Source organism: Purpureocillium lilacinum, assembly GCF_023168085.1.
Source record: "Purpureocillium lilacinum CBS 284.36 DNA, scaffold_1, whole genome shotgun sequence".
NCBI classification, from domain to species: domain Eukaryota; kingdom Fungi; phylum Ascomycota; class Sordariomycetes; order Hypocreales; family Ophiocordycipitaceae; genus Purpureocillium; species Purpureocillium lilacinum.
In genome coordinates this window covers 3,868,274-3,887,631 of record NW_027072111.1, presented here as the reverse complement: position 1 = coordinate 3,887,631, position 19,358 = coordinate 3,868,274, and the positions used below count along the sequence as shown (strand labels likewise).

Genomic DNA, 19,358 nt, shown 5'->3' with positions numbered 1-19,358 from the left:
GATGGGCGACTACTATCACCATTTCCTGACGTCCGTGTCAGGAGTGGAGGACTATTCTCCTACACAGTTTCAGAACAACCTTCAGCTGCCTGGCGGACATATGCCCATGCAAGGAAATTCCGTTCCCCTTGCGTATCAGGGGACTCAGGGTCTTGGATATCTAAGAAGCTTTCCAGAGGCCGCGTTCCCTAACACCTCCAAGCCATCGAAGGGCCGTCGGAAGGTCGCGTCTAGTGTTGGCAATGGAACGGATCATGTCAAGCATCGGAGGACGCGATCGGGATGCTTCATGTGTAGAAGCAGGCGAGTCAAGGTACGTTGGCACTAGGTGCGTGCGAGATTGGAAAACTTGAATGCTCACAAAGGTCACACAGTGTGACGAGACACGACCGGTATGCGAACGTAAGTGCACAGCGTGACATCCTACCACGGCGCGCTTCCTAGTTTCATAGCAGCTGAGCCCAATTCTAGGCTGCAAGAAGGGCAACCGTGAATGTGTTTACCCGGATCCGCCTGCCCCCAAGGGTGCATCAGGCCACAGCAAATCCAGGGAGATGCAAAATCCGACACGAAAAGCAAGCCCCAATTCTTCAAACGAGGGCGACGATGACGATCACGAATCAAACAACCAACTTGAGACGATTTACGACGACGACGAATCGGAGGACGCGTTGCAGCAGACACCGGGACCAGATTCACAGCCGATAGAATCCTGCGTGACCTCGCGTAGGCGGCAGAGCTCCGAGAGCTTGGCCAAAGACGGCGCTAAAGCCTTGTCCTCCCCCTCGACCTCTACAGCTGGCAGCATCAGTGTCACTACAATGCAGTCGTGCGATCTTTCCACTCTGGGGGGACACACGGACTGGTCGCATCTTCCCCCTGACTTCCAGCATCATCTCAGCTACTACGCTGACAATATCACAAACTACCATTACAGCCTGGCCAACGACGGTGACGCATTTTTCAGTACAATCATGCCCAGCCTCGCCATTAGCTATGAACCGCTGCTATATGCCCTCGTTGGTTTCTCGGCGTACCATGCAACTTTGGAGAATCCCAACGGGCAGCTCCAGGACTTTCTCGGCTACTACAACCGAAGCGTCACTCTCCTACTTGACTGCCTCAAGCGAAAAGAAACAAACAGCGTGCCAGTGCTCGTTACAATTTTGCAGCTGGCAACCATGGACGTAAGCTGCCTCGCTGTAGCAATCAGGGCGCCAGTGTGCTGACCACCACCACAGGAGTTTTTGGGTGACTGGGTGAACTTGATGGGTCATCAGAAAGCCGCGCTTGAAATCATCACAAAGATCTTCACACCGGAGACGGTCATGCTCACTCCCGTTGGGCGTGCCTGTTTGAACTGGTACAGTCGGTATGACAACTATGTCGCCATCATGGGCGGATTCCCCACGGAGCTTCCTCGTGAATGGTTCGAAGTCATGGTTGCCTATAGCCAGAATCACGCTGCGATGGAAACCGGGAACGTGCGCTGGAAGGTCGACGAGCGCTCTTCCAGACTGAGAGTGATCAGTTACGACATGTCCATGCTATACGCTCGTGGCAGCCGGGGGCAAATCTCTCCCGAAGACTTTCGCGAAGGTCATGAGCAAATAACGCAGAGACTGTTCGACTGGAAGAGCAACTGGGATCCGGCCTTGACAGACCCAGAGTACCGTGTTACCGATTTCTCCTACCGACGACCACTTGACGCCGAAGACATCGTGGATCCATATGAAGAGGGCATTTTGTTCAAGCCGCCTCTCTTCACCACCACTCTCATCACGGCTGAATGGCACTCGATCGTCATCATGCACCTGTCGCAAGCCATTGATACTCCCCAGTCGCAACTCTTCGAGGAGATGGGGAAGCACGCCTATGTCGCCTGCCAATATTTCGAGTCCGTGGAATTCTGGCCCCTGAAGCCCAAAGGTGCCATGATCTCGCTACAGCCGTGCATATCCATCGCGGCTCTCTTTCTGCCGCATGATATGCGTCACCAAATGTGGATTCGCCGCAAGTTTGCCCTTCTCGACATGCTCGGGTTAGTGTTCCCTTCACAAACGCACCTCCAGAAGGCACTACGATTCTGACGTTAGCAACAGGTGTATACATCCCACGGCGCGTCGGATGAAAATGGCACACGTGTTCCGCGATCCTTCGTGTGCGCGCTGGTGGCTCCCCGACGGCGCTGGATTGACCCCCATCCTCGAGAGCATACGCGCATTTGCAGACGATCGAAACGCCGCGGCTGTGAATGCGCAGCAGGAAAACATTCGAGAAGTAAGGCATCTCTTCGCCAAGTTGGAAGTGAGCCTCATCGAGGCTGATGCGCAAGTCAAAGGCGGCGAATTTGCTGGCCGATGACGAAGCCGAAGCCCAGGTTGAACCGCTGGTATTCAGCGAAGTTTTGATTTGACAACGTTTGGAACGTGAGCGGCGAGATTTTCTCCCACGACAGAGCCCGACAGGGTTCACCAGACTTGCGAGACATCAAGTATACGATACATTTGCTAAGCGAGGAGTTGCCGTTGGAAAAAGTCTCCCACATAGAATGCGAACAAAAAGTATTCGACTACCGGCCATCAGCTTGCCTTTGCTTCGACACGCGACGAGACACATATCATGACCTCATACGACGTCGCAGCGAATTGAGTGCAGCCGTTGCGAAGACGCTCGACTGAGGCTATCTCTATCGACCAAAATTTTGGGATCGATTTAAAGGGAACTGAGGTTACGGAATTTGATGATGAAATTCGTGTGACAGTGATAGACGAATACTGTCAGGGGCAGTAATACATTGGTTCCCGGGATTCAAGTTGCATTCTGCTCCCATATTGAGTGCTTGAAAATCGCGGCATCACGGGCATCTGATTGAAATCCGTACGCCGCGCATTTGGCTTTCATCACGAGTTTCATACAAATGGGACCGTTTCGTCCCGTTGAGCTATTATACAAACACGAATGCTCCTGGCTGTCTCCACGCGTACCACTGGGCGTGACCGGAATGCTCAACGCCCAGTCCATGCCCCAGGTCGTCCTCGTATCATAGGCACTCGTACCTCTCCCTCCGAAAGGGGTATCATGCCATGTCTTCGTTACTGCGTCTCTTCCGACTTGTCTGGCTGCGGCTCGACCTCAGCCACGGGTTTCCCTTCGGCAGGCTCAGTATCCTCCTTTGCCTCTGCCGGCGTCTCCTTGGGCTGCCCGGCGTCCGCCTCGGTTGGCGGCTCGGGGTCGTCCGCGACTGGTGCCGCCTCTGCCTTGTCGTCCGCTTTGGTGTCCTCGCTGACGGAGGGGCCCTCCACAGGCGTCATCTCCTCGGGTGAGTCGGCGGTGTTTTCCGGCTGCAACGGCTCAACCTGCGGTTCATCGTGTTCAGGCTCGACTTCTACAACTGTCGCATCGGCGCCGGAGGCGGACTCCGAGCTTGCTTGTCCTTGTGTCGGCTCATGTATGGACGTGTTGCGTCGCGAAGGCGGTTCCATTGCGGAATGGTCGACAATGACTGGGACCTCTGCCACCTCGGAGTCTTCGTCTTCGCCGTGTGGCGCTGAGATGTGCATGTCCTGCATCTTGCTAGAGACGGAGTCTGTTTCTTCCTCGTCAGATTCCATCACCGTCGTCACCGCGCTTCCTGTTGAAGGGCTGCTCCTAATATGCCTTCGAGTGTTGGTGCGGCTACTGGGGTGCAAACCATCATCATCAGGGCCGCCTTGCCGTTGCTGCGAAGGCGACGGCTTCAGAATAGACGGCGGTGGCTTCTCGACTTCGGGTTCCGGCTGAGGGCCGTCTAGTCCTTCGGCTTCAGGCGGCAGTTTGTAGTTCTCGGCAGGCAACAAGTCGTACAGGTCACACACCGTCTTGAAGAAGACGTAGAGCCCGGTCTGTCCCTCAACCGTCCAAAAGACGCTGCGGTGCTGGAACCAGGCGTGCGCGAAGATGCGGTGTAACCTCCGGAAGACGTTGACTAGGTTCTTGACACCGACGTTCTTGCTATGGGGGTCGTTGAGGACGACGAAGCGGCTGGGGAAGATCTTCTGGTCCGAGACGACGTTGGCCGCCCAGTCGAGGGTGTGGCAGCAATAGTCGATGGCGCAGCAGCTCTTGGGCTGCTCGTGGACGGCGCAGAGGAACTGCCACTCGGAGGCGCGCATCTCGGGACACGTGTTGGCGCTGCAGGGAGGCGTGTCGAAGAGGAAGCCGACAATGAGGGAGTTGCACTGCGAGATGAGGAAGCGGCAGAGCTCGTAGAGCCACAGCGTCCGGTCGATACCCGGCGGCGGCTGCGCGAGCTGAAGGGCCGCGGCGCGGGTCAAGGCCTGGGTGCCAAACGCCGTGTGGTGATAGTGCAGGGCGGCGAGGTGCTCCTGAAGCTGAAAGGCGGAGTCGAGCTGCTCGAGGCGCAAACAGTCAGCAACCAGCTATCTCTTCACTGATCCGCCCCTGACTTGGGGACTTGGGGACCCGAAATACCTCGTTCAGAGGAACCAGGGGAGGACCAGCCGCCATGTCGGCAGCCTTTGTGCCCGGGTGTATGCGCCGTCGCGAGTGGTCGTCGAGGACCGTCTGCTCCATCTCCGTCGGCTCTGGGCTGGCCGCCGCGCCGCCAGAGGGACTCTTGGGGCCGATTTGGATCTCGGCCGGCGGCGGGGGGCTTGGCAGACGCGGCGAGCTCGGTGCCAGCGCCATGGTGGACGATTGTGCGGCGCGGCGCGTGCGCTGTTTGGGGGTGATGAGGAGGAGGAAATTGTTTGGGAGAGGTCGTGAAGCTGGCGATGGGCTTCGAGGTGTTGGCCTGCTGTATTACGGTACGGGGTAGCTTGAGTCGGCGCTAAGGCAAGGTACGAATAGGTACTCCTGCTCGCGCATTCCACCTGGCAGAGCTTGCTGAGGTAACATGGCCAGGAACCCAACTGTTGGATAGCTGCATGTCGCAGGGGCAAGCGGCTTAGCGGGGCGTGCTCCGGAGGCGATCCAGGAATCTCAGTGGACAGCTGGAGCACCATGCCTGAGGCGCTGGGAGCATCGACGCCGACAGTGTTCGAGCGCCGCAAAACCCCACTGCAGCCGCCTAGGACCGGCTTTACCTCACCTAAACGCACCCAAAACCTCTACGAATCAACATCATCATTCACTCACTTAACTGCCTCTGTCCCTTGACGAGCTTCACAATTAGACCCAGACTGACGTCAATGTTACTCTTGTCCTTATTTTATTCCCAACCTGATCTTAGCCAACGACTCCAGCGACCGACCTGAGTATGGATCTCGACGATGACGTACCTCCGGAGCTCGTTGACACGGCCGTCGCGGCTCCGGATGAGGAGCTCACCATCAAAGTCCCCATCACAATAGTCACCGGTATGCCGGCATTTTCAATCGTACCAATGCGCACTCTACTCACACACGAGGCCATTCTCAGGCTATCTCGGAGCTGGAAAGACAACGCTGCTCAATTACATCCTCACAGCGGAGCATGGCAAGAAGATTGCCGTCATCATGAATGGTCTGAGCTTCCTCGCTGCCTAGTATTGGCTTTCGCTGACGACGGGTAGAATTCGGAGACTGTAAGCATGGGAGGCCGGATCGCCGGCAGTGGCATGTAACTGACTTGGAAACTCAGCACTTGACATCGAAAAGTCCTTGACCGTAAACAAGGGCGACGAGAAGGTCGAGGAGTGGCTCGAAGTGGGCAACGGTTGCATATGTTGCTCCGTCAAGTGCGCAGAGTCTCCATTTGCATCACGCATGTGACTAACAATTTGTCCAGAGACACGGGAGTGAACGCCATCGAGTCTCTGATGGAGAAGAAGGGCGCCTTTGACTACATTCTTCTTGAGACGACCGGCCTTGCAGACCCAGGCAACCTAGCGCCCCTGTTCTGGGTTGACGACGGTTTGGGGAGTACGATATACCTCGACGGCATCGTAACCTTGGTGGATGCCAAGAACATCTTGCGCAGTCTCGACGACCCCAGCGGCAAGGTGGAGGGGCATGATCACCGCGACGACCACGGCCCGTTGATGACCACGGCTCACGTGCAAATCTCACACGCCGATGTCATTGTCATCAACAAATCCGACCTCGTCAGCCCAGAGGAGCTCCAGAGAGTTCGCGAGAGGATAGAGTCCATCAACGGCCTCGCCAAGGTTCACGTCACCGAGAAGAGCGCCGTCCCTCACCTGGAGGGATTCCTACTGGATCTACATGCATATGACCAGTTTAATGAGGCGGAGGCCAAGATCAAGGGCCACAGTCACCTGGATCCGGTAGGTATCTGTGCGCGTGGCGAGGCAGATGAAGACTGACGCGGCCTAGACGATATCAACCATTTCGATACCAGTGCCTAGACTGCGCCCGGACCAGCTGGAGGCCGTTGACCGCTGGCTGCGGTCTGTGCTGTGGGACAACCAACTCCCAGGCACAGATGGGGAGGGCGACTTTGAGATTCACAGGTCCAAGGGCCGCATTGTACTGCAGAGTGGCGAGGTGAAGATGATGCAAGGCGTGCGGGAGGTGTTTGAGCTGATCGACGCCCCAGACGGCGCGCCTGCCTCAGAGGGCCAGGAGGGGAAGATCATCTTTATCGGCAGGAAGGTGGCCGACGTAGACTTCGAGGCCAGCTTTAGACGAGCGGTGCAATGAATAAACCGCGATGCTTTCCTGGGGATGGAGGCAGAATGAGGTGACAGTGGACAGCGGAGGTTGTCGCAAACCCACAATTGCCATCCGTCTTCAGCCTCGAGGGGCGCGAAAGCCGCCCTGATTGGCCGAGTGGCGCATTTCGGGACGGACCCACTTGCTTCCGGCCACGGCGCCAGCGAACCGGCACAAGCCTTGGTAGCACCAGCCTTCCCTCGACCTCAACGAAGCAATTGCACAACACGCCGCTCTGCTGCAACAACGAAGCACACGATTCAAAGTCCTCGAACCGAAGGCGGAAGTCGCACCGCACACCAGACGTCATTTGCGCAACGGGCCAAGCCACCGCCCGCGCGATCCAGAGCAGTCATGAACCGGCCAGGTAGGACCAACCCAGACCTTCCCGCGTGGCCTCAGCCTCGAAACCGCGATACCGCAACGTCGGATGCACCTGGCCCGAGCCAGCGCCCACTGCTCCAGGCCTGACACGATGGCGCTTTCCACAAGGCACTTCCATGCACCAAGTCTCAGTCTGCGCGACAGGCCTTGACAGTTTCCTGGCTGCTGCCGCGGCGCCGCTGAGCCAGGGATGGTCATGGAGCGAAGGGCTACACATGGCCGTCTTGGACAATGCACGATGCATTGATTCTTCGACCGATGCGATCGATCACATACGTGCTGCATTCGAGACGGCGGCGTACAGAGTGGCTCGCGAGCCGCGCGTCACGTGTCACTGGCGCATGCATGAACACACGAGGCTGAGCTCTGCACGATGATGAAGAAGCGGAGGCTGACTCCCGGTGGCAACGACAGGTGCTGTACCGCAGACAATACGGGGGGTGCCCGGCAACTTTGGGGGCCAGCAACAACCTCAACAACCAGGCAGATCGGTGTCGAGCCGCTTGCCGAACGGAAAGCTAGGTACTTGCCCACCGACCTCGACAGCAGTCCCCGCCAGACGGCGGCAAGTGAATGGCAGCTGACCGGTTCCGCTGGGGCATAGGGAACAATGGCAGCTCCGGCTGGGCTTTCGGGGGAGGAGTCCCCATGGGCAGTGCCGGTTTCAATCAGGGCCGCCAGCTGGGCGGCAACGTTAGCTTTGCCCAAAGCTTGAGCGGGTCGCAGCCTGCCACGCCTTTGGATCCCACGTATGTTCTTTTTACATCCTCTGTTTTCGCCCGTTGCCCCAACACTTCACGTCCCAAACGGCGAGCTCTCGCGGTGCACTTTCGCGATGCCCCCCAAGAAAGCCAGGTTCGTCAACAGAGCCGACAACACGGCATACCCAGGGAGCTCGGCCGACCCATCCAAGGGTCTGGCCTACTCCGCCGTGCTCAAGGGGAATCTCGCATCATACTCTCCTCACATACTGCTCCAAGACGGCGCTTGCATCAGCGCTTGTTTCTTCGAATGATCGGACGAGTGCCAGCTAACGGATGACTTGCTACAGCGAATTCCCTTCACTATCAACTACGCCGCAGCTCAACAGCGCTAGCCAAGCATGGTCAAATACGGGAGCCCGAAACCCAAGCGGTCCTGGTCAGCGCAATCAGTCGACGCCGATGTCCTCTCAGCAAGGCCAGGACGACATCTTTACTCCACCCTCGACATCGAGATTGCAATCCAGCCAAGGTTCGTTACACCTCGGTAGCGCCAGGGACACGCCTGCCACTCCACGGCGTCACCGCGGCGGTGACGCCGACTTTCCTTCGCTCTCTTTGGATGCCAACAGAGAGGCCGGACGAAGTGACAGTACTGACGTGCCATTATCAGGATTCGGTCCTCAGGCTGCTGGCTCGGGACAAGGTCAGGCGCATCGGGGTAATGGCTTGCTGAACGCACTGTCTGCCAACAGCAGAGCAAACGAAGCGCGAACACCGCCGGGAGTTGGCCCGCCAGGTGCGTCGATAAACTCGCCGCCACCAATCATTGTGCTAACCCCAATAGATGCGTCTCGAGCAGCGGAGGGAAAGCAGACGCAGTCTTTGTTTCGAGATGACGGGTTCGGCAAGCCTCCTCCAGGCGCCGATGCTGGCTCCCAAGCACCAGAAGCACGGGGCAGCCTTGGTGCGATAGGGAAGGAGAGCACGAGTAGCAAGCCGGAGAAGGAAAAGTTCAGCCAACCGCTGGACGTTGCTGATCCCCTTGCTGGGATGCCTGCCGTGGACAAGTGGGGTATTAAGGGCCTGCGGTCTCTCATGAACAACTATTCCGACTATCACGCGATGGTGGTGGGCATGGATCCGGGCTCGTTAGGACTGGACATGACCTCGCCAGAGTAAGTCTCGAAGCAGACCGCGAGACCATGACCCTTGCTTACTGGAGACAGACTCATCTCCACCCAAGCGTACTCTCTCTTCGACGACCACCCGCCTCGGCCCACTGTTGACGCGGGGAAGTTCAGGCTGCCCGATTGTTACAGCGTGACCAATGTTCAGCCGATCGAGACCAAGATCCAGAGCTTCAACGAGGAGACGCTGTTCTGGATATTTTACAGCTGTCCTGCCGACATCAAGCAGCAAATGGCCGCGGTCGAACTGTAAGTGTTTGTGTGCTCGACTCGAGAGACTGGTATTCTAACCATACCAGGCACTCTCGAAACTGGCGCTGGCATAAGAAGCTGGCGATATGGCTCACCAAGGATGAGCATATGACGCCTCAAATCTTGAGCCCGAACCACGAACGAGGGTACTACGTCGTCTGGGATGCGACCACGTGGCGGCGGGATCGGGTAGGTCGAATTGCAGCTCTAAAATCTCGGCGTATACTGACAAATGAACGCAGAGGGAACTCACGCTGCACTACGGTGACCTGGATACGTCGCTGACGCAAGGCCCGGCATTGGCTTGAAGGCCAACGGCGGCAACGAGAGGCTCGTATGGTTGATGAACGTGCGCAGTGCTTGGCGCGGTGACTTGATGAACGGTCTGCGGGGGTCAATCGGCGTTTCAGCCTCTACGAGTAGGGGCGGGGGACTGGCATTCTTGCGGCATTGGGAATGGGTTCGGCGGCCAGAAGGCCTTGGAATGCATTTTCGGGTTACACGGGGTAGACCTTCTGCCACAGGTGGAGCGGGCGTGGTCAGCGTGGGAATCGCTTAACTGCCACGGACGGAGATGGCGTGGTCAGCGGGGGAATCGCTTAAATGCTTCCCGATGAATGAAGTCACTGCCCTTGTCGAAGCCATGGCTGCGTGCATCAGGTCAACGTGTGGCGAGTTTTGATCATTGGGGGGGAAGCATTCGACGTGCTCGTAGCGATGGGAACCACACCCGGGCCGAGGCAACGGCCAGTTAAAGGTTTAAGCAACGCTGAAGCGAGCAGGTACGGGGACTGATGCGTTGGGACCGTCGTCATATGTCCATCTCAACGCTTGACGCCCCTGTCGCGTGAGGTGGCGATGGCCTGGCGTGGGGCGGTTTAGCCGAGGTTCCACCATGGGTTTTATACGGAGCGTCCCGCGCTGGACCATGGCGGTAACCTTGAGTACACGTCAACCTCGACCACTCCAGCTATCGCTGCCAGCGACGAGCAGCCGAACCACGATCCCGCCGTATCGAGATCTGGGCGAACACGTACGCGCAATCGACTCATTCCTCGCTCGAAGCGCATCACACCCAGCGTCGCAGCGTATAGGAGCGCGACATCGCGGCGCATCGGTCCGTCGAGGAACGGGAACGTGACGGCGGGAGCGGCTTCGCAGGAGACATCATGTCGGACGACCAGATCTCACTGCCGTACCTGGCAGTCATCCTGGTGGTGTCGGGCCTGATTATACGGTATCTGTTCTTCTCAGGGCCGCCGGTCCCGAGAGCGACGAGGTCGCCCGAGGCGTTCCTGCGATCCCGGGAGGCGGCCGTGGAGAGGATACAGCAAATGTTCCCGCAAGCGGAGAGGAGAAGCATCCTATGGGATCTGCAGCGCAACGGCGGCAACATTCAAAACACGACGGAGCGCATCCTAGCCGGGCGCTTGGAAACGGTATGTCCCCATTACAAGACGGCCCCCATGCAGCGCGACGAGGGCGAGCGACTGACAGACGTTTGGTTGCCAGCCCCCGGTTACCTTCCAGCCGCCCCCTCCGCCCGGACAAGCGGCGTCGAGCTCGAGCTCCGCTTCGGTGACGAGACAGCCCGAGAAGCCGGCGCAACCGGACCTGATCTCGCGGTACAACCTCAAGGAGAAGATCCAGGCGGGGTCGCCTGCCGAGGATGCGGGGGACGCGGAGGCGGACAAGGCCAAGAAGAGCAAGGGGTGGAGCTCGAACCGCGACGAGCGGCAGGCGTCGCTGCAGCGGAGGCGGGATGAGATGATCCTCGCGGCCCGGCGCAAGATGGAGGCCAAGATCGCGGCCGAAAAGGCAACGCAGGTGGACTGAAAGGGGAAGAGGCGACGGCGGATGTCTGGAGGGTGGGGAGCATGCCATTTTTACCTAGTTAGCCGAAACGCAGCGATGTGTCGACAACGCAGTCCAGCAAGGACGTTGAAAGAAGCACGTGAAGGTATCCCTTGAGGCTGAATCTGGGGTCTCGCGATGCGAGATGCGGCGGGCGGGCGGAGCGAATACGAATACGCACGCATGGCGATTCTGGCATCCCCTGCGGCATGCTCTCTTCCAGGGCATTTGGCTTTAACTACACCAGGTGCCGTCTCCAGTGGGACGAAGATCGGCGAAACTACGATTCACATGCACGCGACGAAGGGGGGACGTCAGATGACGGCGCGGGCAGCTGTGGCTTGTGAGAGCCGGACGAGCCACAGCAGCCGTGAGAGGTCACTCAGCGGCCCTGCACATGTTTCCCCGCTCGAAGTCATGATGGCAGCTCGAAGTGGCGTTTCTGACTGAAGGGAGACATAGGCCAGCGCCCGAGATGTGAGATGCGACGAGTCGTGGGATTGGCTTTGCTTGCGAGAATGGTTGAGAGCGGGAGCTAGGATTCTGGTGCCTCGATGCGGAAGCTCCCGCCCCCGCACGACGGGCGGGACAAGTTTGGCAGTACTGCCGGCGACGCTCCCCGGATTATCAAGGGTACCCTGATGGGACAAATTGATTATTCTTTGCGCCTATGCTATCCCGAGTCGCTGTTTGTTGCATGAAGACTATCGTCTTAGTCCCACGACAGAGGGCGAGGTAGGTAGTATGTACAGTAACCTGCAGGAAGAGCCCTAGTTCGCCAACGGAGCGGACCGCGAATTGATTGTAATGTTGGAGTTCATCTCTAAGTTTTTTTCATAGACGAAGAATTAATTTCTTGGCCCCTGGAGCGCATGACTAGTTTCATCTTTGCGACGAGCACTGTCGGCGACGGTCGTCTTGTGTTGCAGAAGCCGGTCGGCTGTACTCGTATGGCGCTGAGGCGGGAACATCCTTTGCACGGGTGTCTTCGACGTCCCGCCTGGTGTGGCCTGGACAGACGGGCGGCCACACGTGCTGCTAGGTACAGTCGGGGTGGAGCGGCCGCCTCTGTGGCCACTGAACTCGCCCGCCGTCACAGTCCTGGCTGGGCACTGCAGTGATTCTCGCCCGTACCCAGAGTCTCCATCCCGCCCAGTTCACCTAGACGGCCCCTAGCTCCGCCCCTCACCCGCCACACAGGGCTGGCTGCGTTGGGCTGATGGACTGGACCCTGGAAACGCCGCCCGCCGCGCGCTGCGTGACGAAGCCCAAGCTGCTGAGCCACAAGCACAGCCCGCCCCCCTGTCAGCGACCCTCTCGGCGCCCCGAGTCCCGTCTGCGACCCGCCCAGAGGCGTCGCCGCAGGGACGGGGACGCCCCACGATGCGGCTGGGGCTTTCCCAACCTCAGCTCGTGCCCACCTTCCAGCGCCCGTTTTGGCGCCCAGGCCAGGGCATTTCCAGTGAGCGCGGCCCTCTGCCATCGTCAAGAGTGGGCGGCGGGCAGCAGCTCAAACCCAGAACACAACAAAACCTCACGAGCACCCACGCCCGCTCATCCTTCTGCCCGCCCCGACCACATCGCACAGCAACGTAGCGCACTCGCTCGGAACACGGCTTGCGTTGCCTTGAATTTGGACACTGCACTTTCGTGCGACGCTTGCCCCCCGCCGGGCTCACCGTGCAGCTGACGTCACTTGGGTGAGTCCTGAGTTCTTTCCTCTGGATGCAAGCTTCGCGAGCGTGCACTTTCCGTGTCGACTGCGCTGTTGAGCCAACCCCGACACGAGGCAGCCCTGCCATGCCTTGGTCGTCTATGCTTCCTCCGGCTGTTCGCATCTAGCCGATGCTAATTTTTTCACCTCTTCCGCCTCGAGGATCTTATTTTCCTTCACAAAAGCGCAAGACTGGCTGGCTGGCTGCATCGTGACGCGATGATTAGCTGAGCTTGCTAGCTTCACAACGCCTCACACTGTCCATCGCCTACGTCCTCGATTGCTAACTCTGCAAGATTAAGCGACGGACCTTCGGCATAGCGACCCTACGACCTCACGTTTGCCCATCTTCGAGCCTCGCGCCCGCGTGCACCCTTCGCCAGACGTCGTTCGAGTCGGCACGACCAACCCAGCGCGCGGAGGCCGCAGGCATTCCGCAAGCTCGGGCCCCGAGCGCTGCAAAAGCTCTCAATTTCGCTTCCCTGATATGGTGCTCGACACGACATCTCCCTGACACTACGCCAACTCGTCGAGATATCCCGTTCCTGGTGACCGGTCATCGCGATGGCTCCCACCAGGGACTATTACGCCGACCTGGAGCTGCCCACGACGGCAGACGTTACCGAGGTCAAGAAGCAATTCAGAAAACTAGGTAAGGACAAGTTCTCGCCCAGCAAGGCTCGCCGTGCTGACTCTGCTACAGCACTCAAGTACCACCCCGATCGTAATCCTGGCAAAGAGCAGGAAGTCAACTCCAAGTTCCAAATCATCCAATCCGCCCACGAGGTCCTTTCCGACCCTCAGCAAAAGGCCAAATACGATGCGACGCTCAGCCGAACAAACAGGGTGGGCGCTTCGGGCGTCAAGGGCAACCCGTGGGCGAACGTGAGCCAGCAGTTTCCGACTCCTCCTCGCCGCAACACCGCGGCACGGAACGCGACGTCGGGAGCACAGCGATGGCAGACTCGGTTCTCAAACGGTGTCCCTCCCACGGCCAAGCAGGGAGCCGCAGCCGACCCCGAGGCGAAGAAGAATGCCGCTCGAGCTTTTGAGAACATGCGCAAGAGCCAGTCCCGGGGGGGCGCCAAGAGCGCCCAGAAAGAACCTCGCCCATCGCAGCCTCCTCCACCACCACCTCGAACTGAGACGGCCAGACAGCGGGCGGAAGCCTCGTTTGGGGCGAGGAAAACTGGATACCAGCCACGCGCGGCCATGCCTGGAGATGAGCCCCCGGTCTCTGCTGCCAGCTACTACACGAGGATGAACGCAGACCAGCGACAGCCACCGCCACCTCCTCCCAGGCAGCCCCAGGATGGTCCAATGCCCGACCCTCTTAGCCAGTTCCGAGACCGGGATGCCTATGCGGACGCCAGACAGAGCACGCCATACACGTCGCACGGCGGCGAGAAGACAAATCCGTTCGACGGCGTGCCTCTAGGCCGCGCCAAGAGCTCCAGGGAATCATATCACAGGGAGGAGCCGTCCAACTCGGATGATGGGACTGCCGGTTCCCATAAGAACCGCAGCTCTAGCGTCCCCGAATCTGGTCTCCATACCCCCCAGGATGACGCTCATCCAACATACACGGCCGGCGAGACAAGCGATACGTCTTTTAGAGCCAGGGCCAATGCCAGCAACCTTTATGAGAGCCACGACCCAGCTTCAGGTGCTGCGAACCGTGAGTTTTGCCCTATACCGCGTCAGAACATGATCACTAACACTCTCGCTAGAAGCCGGGCCCCCAGACCAGGGCGCCAGCGGTCCATCCTTGTATGCCACTCCTTCTGATTTGCCATCATCCGCGCGTTCTTCGTTTCGAATTTTCGACGGCAAATATCCGCGATCTTTGAATTCCCGCGTACGGCCCTTTCATGAGTATGAGACGGACCAGGACGTCAAGCCCGGTGAAGTCAATTGCCACAATCTGGCTTCTAGTGGAGACCAGGAAAGCTTCCAAAACCTCACTCCTTTCGAGTTGCGACAGCACCTGCTGCTCGATCACTTGATAAAGAACAAGGAGGCTGGTAATTCGCCGGAGAAAGAGAAGACGCATGCTCCCAGCTCTATTCCAGATTCGATTGATTCAAAGGACTCTGCTGACCGGACTCTTATTGGTAGCTTTAACTTTCCAGTGGGTGATGGCACTACTGAGCAGACGTCGCCGTCTACAGGCCAGAACCCGTTTGCCAAGAGCAGCGTTGATGACATCAATACGCAGTTTGTCAACGACGAAGGGGCAAACGCGTGGCAGTTCAGTGCCGGCAGTGGGGAGCCACAGGAGGGACACCCTTCTAGCCGCCCTTCGTCAGGCGGCCGAGGCACGCGCCGCTCGCCGTTGAAGCGGCCGTCGATGCGACGACCCGAACCTCCTGCCCCTGAAGCGCAGGCAGAGACGCAACCAACGGGGTTCAACGCCGATGCATGGAATGACCAATTTGGTCCGCAGGCATTTGTCCCGCAGCCGACGCCCGGCAATTCCGCCTCACCAACGCGCCGTGCAAACTCTAAGAAGGTCAAAGCCAGGCCAACGGCGGGTAGTGCAGCCGTTGTCGACGAAGACAGCAGCGAAGGTGAGACGTACGAATGGCGCGGCCGCGGCGCCGGGACGAAACAGGCGCCGGTAGACAGCCCTCAGGCCATGGACATCGACTCGCCACCGACGGTACCAACAGCCGCATCGAGCGACTCCAACAGCGCACGCAACATACCCGTTGAGCCCACACGGCCTGAGTGGCGGCCTGGAAATGTTGACGCCGTGGCCGGAGATGGCAAACCTCAACGACCGGAGAAGATCCCTTTGGATCCGAACACGATGGGATCAGAGGACAGCGAGGATATCCGCGCTAGCTTTGCGGATTTGAAGAATGTGGCCCCATTTGCTCACGAGCAATCCGGCCTGCGGTCCTTGGACGACCTCAAAGACAGCCTACCATTTGAGAGCAAGGCATCGGAAGAGCTCCCGATTAAGAAGCCCAAGGCCCCGCCTCTTGACTTCCCATCGCCTCCTGAGGCGCCACGGCTGCCACCGACGGTGGCTATTGAGGGGATGAAGCCGAATGCAGCTTCTTGGAGCAAGTATCTTGAAGACTTTGAGATTTACCTGCGACAGTGGGACAGCTTCAACGGACAGGTAGTCGACCACTTTGCCACGCGCAAGTCGAACATTTCTTCCATCAGAGCCGCCAAGGGCTACTCCTTCTTGGGTGCTCGCAGCGATAGCGACATTCAGAGTTATATGCAGTGGGTTCAGCAGGACAATTACGTTCGACAGCGGTGGAGTGCCGCTTGCGAGGAGCATGAGAAGCGACTCCGCGAGTTCATGGCGTTCAGAGAGAAGATGAAATAGGGCGCTAGATCCACGATTATTGAGCGAAAGGGCGGACGGCGTGCATTTGCGGTGCTTTAATCACAACAAGATGGATACCCATATTACGGCTACGACGACTGCATCTTGTTTGGAGTTGGCGGGGTTCTCGGCGAAGGGAAGGGGGTCATTTTTAAGCCCGGTGCGCAGCATACTTTGACAGACAGCGCAAGGCGTTGTTAGGGCGAAGAGTGTTGCGTGGTTGTACAGCGAAGACATGTATATTGTCTGTTGGAGAGTTGGAGCACGGGGAGAGATGTCGCGGTCTCAGACTAGACAAGACAAGGAACGAACTGGAGAATGGAAGAGGGGCGCTGCAGGGCTCAGTTTCTATTCAGGGGCTGGGTCCGCTTGGATCTGGGGAGGTGCATAACGAGCAACACGGCTGCCGCGATAGAACAAGCGATCTGGTTGCCACGGGGCAGTGCGAGTGGCCATGTTGGCCATGGCGTTGATTAAATGTATGTAAGAATTCCGTCTCGGAGCTTTACTGAAAGCTGTCATTGCACCACGCAGCTGGCACCGTCTCTGCGATACTAGTGATCTAGTGATAGGGACCCGAAGCCTTCCAAGAGTTATCTTTTATGCAAGGGTCTTTGATCTTGATCTTCGTGGCGGCCCTTCCTGCGGTATCTTGCAATGGCCTTGATGTTGCAGCTCATGCGAACCCGACATAGGGTTGGACGCCTGCATCTGTTTGCAGGTGTGGCCCTGATTGGGAGTGCGTACCTCGTACGGACCAGTGACAACATGTCGGAAACGTGTTTGTAGGGTAGAGCGCCCGTAGGGTGCCTATTGCGTTCGTTTGGTTTCTCTTTGTTGCGTGAGAGCTTGACAGGCAGCCGTCTCTCAGGTGGCGTTGCTCTGCCCGAAGGATCACTTGGTGGAGGAAGAATGCCCAAGTTCACTATATCAGGGTCGATCTCGTGCGCACAGCTCAGGAGGTTCGGGTGACTTATGATGAACAGCTGGCGCCGAGTGAACAGCGGCTGCGAGAACATGCCCGGCAACGTAGGTGCCGTGTCAACCACGCCCCCTTTCGCCGCGCACCTGGCAGACCTCTTGTTCAGTCGGGATGCCGCAATCAGTAGCACCGTTCGCCCAGAGTACAAAAGGCAGCTTTCCTTCTCCCTCCTCGTTCCCGCGGGTTACTTCCTCTGCACACCTTCACAGCTCTCCCACGCACCACCACACACTCAACGCCTTGCAACTCTCCTCCTTCTGGTCACTGCACGTTTCACGTTGCACACGCAATATCACAAGCCCACAACTGCATACACACTGCATTTATTGTGCAGTAACCCCTTCTATTTCAACCTCCTTTATCGCGTCAGCGATAATCCATCTGGGAAAAAAGAACCCTCAACGTCGGCTTCTGTTTCCGCAGCCAACATGTCGGACGTTGAAGCCAACGCCACTCCCACCAAGCCCTCCTCCGCCTGGACCGAGGAAGCCAAGGTACGTCGGTCGACTCTCTCTTCTCATCGAACATTTGTGTTTTCCTTCCCGTACCCCCCTATTCAGCCTTGAAATAGAGCAGGGGAGGGCTGACAACGCATGCCACACTCGCAGGTAGAGTTGCTGCTCCGCATCATCGTCCAGCTCCGCGAGGACGGCAAAAACGTCAACTGGTCGCGCGTCAACATGCCCGGCCGCACCCTCAAGAGCATGCAGAACATGTGGACCAAGTTCAACAAGGAGATTGCGGAGCTCAAGAACGAGGAGGGCGGTGCTGGCAGTGATGGCGCAAAGGCCGCGACTCCGACCCGAGCCAAGGCGACTCGTGAGTTTAACTGATCTTGCCGCTGATGGCCGTCAGCATCTAGCTATAGCTACGGAGCACACCCACTGACGCTGCTTTGTAACTTGTAGCACGCGGCCGTGGTCGTCCCAAGAAGTCCGAGCCCATTGTGGCTCCCGGCGCCAGCGACGACGAGGAGGAGACCAAGGTCACCCCCAAGAAGCGCGGCATGGGTATGTGACCTAAACTTGATCGTCTCCAGCTCCTGAAGCGACTCTAACCTCTACGAAAGGTCGTGCTGCTGCCAATACCGCCTCCAAGAGGATCAAGAAGGACGCCGACGAGGACACCGACGAGCTCGTCAAGAAGTCCGAGTCTGATATCGAGGAGAGCGGCGGGATCTAGACCCACCGTTTCCGCCTTCCTCGCCAGAGCACGGCGGTGGAGTAGATACACTGTCGGCCAGATGCCGACCTTTGCTTTGCGTTTTACGTTTTTGCTTCGGTGTTGGTACATTACGCTGAGGACCTCGTCGTATTGTGCTTGGTCCTAGGGATGGATTTGGGGAAAGCTGTCATGGTCATGGCATCATGGTGCGGCGTTTCGGACGACAAGGGGCGAGTCTTTTCAGTCTTGACTGCTTTTCTCGAGGGGGATAGGGTGAGATATTTTCTCTCGTGGTAGGGCGGCCAGACGCCAGTAATAACGGATTTTGTGTTCTAGCGATGACCCGTTTGTGTCTTGTGCTTCGTAGTATTCACGCGTAGGAGCGGTGCGACGCCGGCCGAGAGTTCTCCAAGGCTGTTCCCTGTTTGCACTTCCGGTTCGCGGTGTGACTGATGCAGGACCAGCCAGACGCCAAGATGGTTTGGGAAGTACGAACAATGAATCGCAGCCGTGACCACATGGGCATCTGGTGACTCCTGCCATCGTTCTTGGTTGCGGAGTCCTGGTGTTGGGCTGTTACAAAGACCTGCATCGCGCCGGGTGCAGGGTGCGCGAGGGCAGCGGCAGGGCGAGAGACTGAAGGGGACTGGAGTCGGAGACTGGGACCACCGCATGGATGTTCACGTGAAGACGAGACAAAGACAAGACGAGACGAGACGCGACAAAGGGTGGCTGCCGGGACGTCAACTCGTCCAGCCCGGCATAAAGTGCCCCCATGACACGCGCGGATCAGTGCGTTGCCGAGCCGCATCGACCGCCCGAGAAGAGTGCGTGCTCTGGCAGACGGTGAGGGAGAGACGACGACCAGGTGCACGTAGTAAGTACAAGCTCGTACTTTGTAGTGGTGGTGGTGGTGATGGTGATGGTGCCGCTGCTAGTAAATGAATGGGTGGTGGTTGAGGGTGCAGCCACCCACCACGGCAGGGTGAGACATGCAGCCGCGCTTGAAGACGGGCGGCGAACCGGACACGAACCGGATGTATGGCAAGGCCGGTTGCCAAAACGATCACGCTGCCTGTTAAGCTCATACATGTGTCGAGTCGGCGAGGGCCGGC

General features: G+C 58.3%; 7 protein-coding genes across 7 annotated transcripts; 6 read left to right on the top strand and 1 right to left on the bottom strand.

Moving 5' to 3' along the window:
- Position 1: 1 nt before the first annotated feature.
- On the top strand, positions 2-2,364 carry PLICBS_000885 (uncharacterized protein; the record flags this gene model as incomplete). The annotated part of the gene is made up of 5 exons (XM_018318066.2): positions 2-313; positions 375-402; positions 472-1,187; positions 1,242-2,041; positions 2,103-2,364. The coding sequence occupies 5 exons, from the start codon at positions 2-4 to the stop codon at positions 2,362-2,364; spliced, it is 2,118 nt and encodes a 705-aa protein (XP_018183591.2).
- Positions 2,365-3,095: 731 nt separating this feature from the next.
- On the bottom strand, positions 3,096-4,689 carry PLICBS_000884 (uncharacterized protein; the record flags this gene model as incomplete). The annotated part of the gene is made up of 2 exons (XM_018318067.2): positions 3,096-4,391; positions 4,474-4,689. The coding sequence occupies 2 exons, from the start codon at positions 4,687-4,689 to the stop codon at positions 3,096-3,098; spliced, it is 1,512 nt and encodes a 503-aa protein (XP_018183592.2).
- Positions 4,690-5,260: 571 nt separating this feature from the next.
- On the top strand, positions 5,261-6,644 carry PLICBS_000883 (uncharacterized protein; the record flags this gene model as incomplete). Its single annotated transcript, XM_018318068.2, has 6 exons — positions 5,261-5,360; positions 5,422-5,505; positions 5,555-5,566; positions 5,623-5,719; positions 5,770-6,268; positions 6,318-6,644. The coding sequence occupies 6 exons, from the start codon at positions 5,261-5,263 to the stop codon at positions 6,642-6,644; spliced, it is 1,119 nt and encodes a 372-aa protein (XP_018183593.2).
- Positions 6,645-8,203: 1,559 nt separating this feature from the next.
- PLICBS_000882 (uncharacterized protein) lies at positions 8,204-9,491 on the top strand (the record flags this gene model as incomplete). Its single annotated transcript, XM_018318069.2, has 6 exons — positions 8,204-8,273; positions 8,415-8,540; positions 8,589-8,919; positions 8,971-9,180; positions 9,231-9,372; positions 9,426-9,491. 6 exons carry the CDS (start codon positions 8,204-8,206, stop codon positions 9,489-9,491), a joined length of 945 nt encoding a protein of 314 aa, XP_018183594.2.
- Positions 9,492-10,352: 861 nt separating this feature from the next.
- On the top strand, positions 10,353-11,019 carry PLICBS_000881 (uncharacterized protein; the record flags this gene model as incomplete). Its single annotated transcript, XM_065599676.1, has 2 exons — positions 10,353-10,622; positions 10,696-11,019. 2 exons carry the CDS (start codon positions 10,353-10,355, stop codon positions 11,017-11,019), a joined length of 594 nt encoding a protein of 197 aa, XP_065455748.1.
- Positions 11,020-13,315: 2,296 nt separating this feature from the next.
- PLICBS_000880 (uncharacterized protein) lies at positions 13,316-16,097 on the top strand (the record flags this gene model as incomplete). Its single annotated transcript, XM_018318070.2, has 3 exons — positions 13,316-13,403; positions 13,455-14,429; positions 14,482-16,097. 3 exons carry the CDS (start codon positions 13,316-13,318, stop codon positions 16,095-16,097), a joined length of 2,679 nt encoding a protein of 892 aa, XP_018183595.2.
- Positions 16,098-17,507: 1,410 nt separating this feature from the next.
- On the top strand, positions 17,508-18,261 carry PLICBS_000879 (uncharacterized protein; the record flags this gene model as incomplete). Its single annotated transcript, XM_018318071.2, has 4 exons — positions 17,508-17,573; positions 17,688-17,898; positions 17,988-18,089; positions 18,149-18,261. The coding sequence occupies 4 exons, from the start codon at positions 17,508-17,510 to the stop codon at positions 18,259-18,261; spliced, it is 492 nt and encodes a 163-aa protein (XP_018183596.2).
- Positions 18,262-19,358: the final 1,097 nt, after the last annotated feature.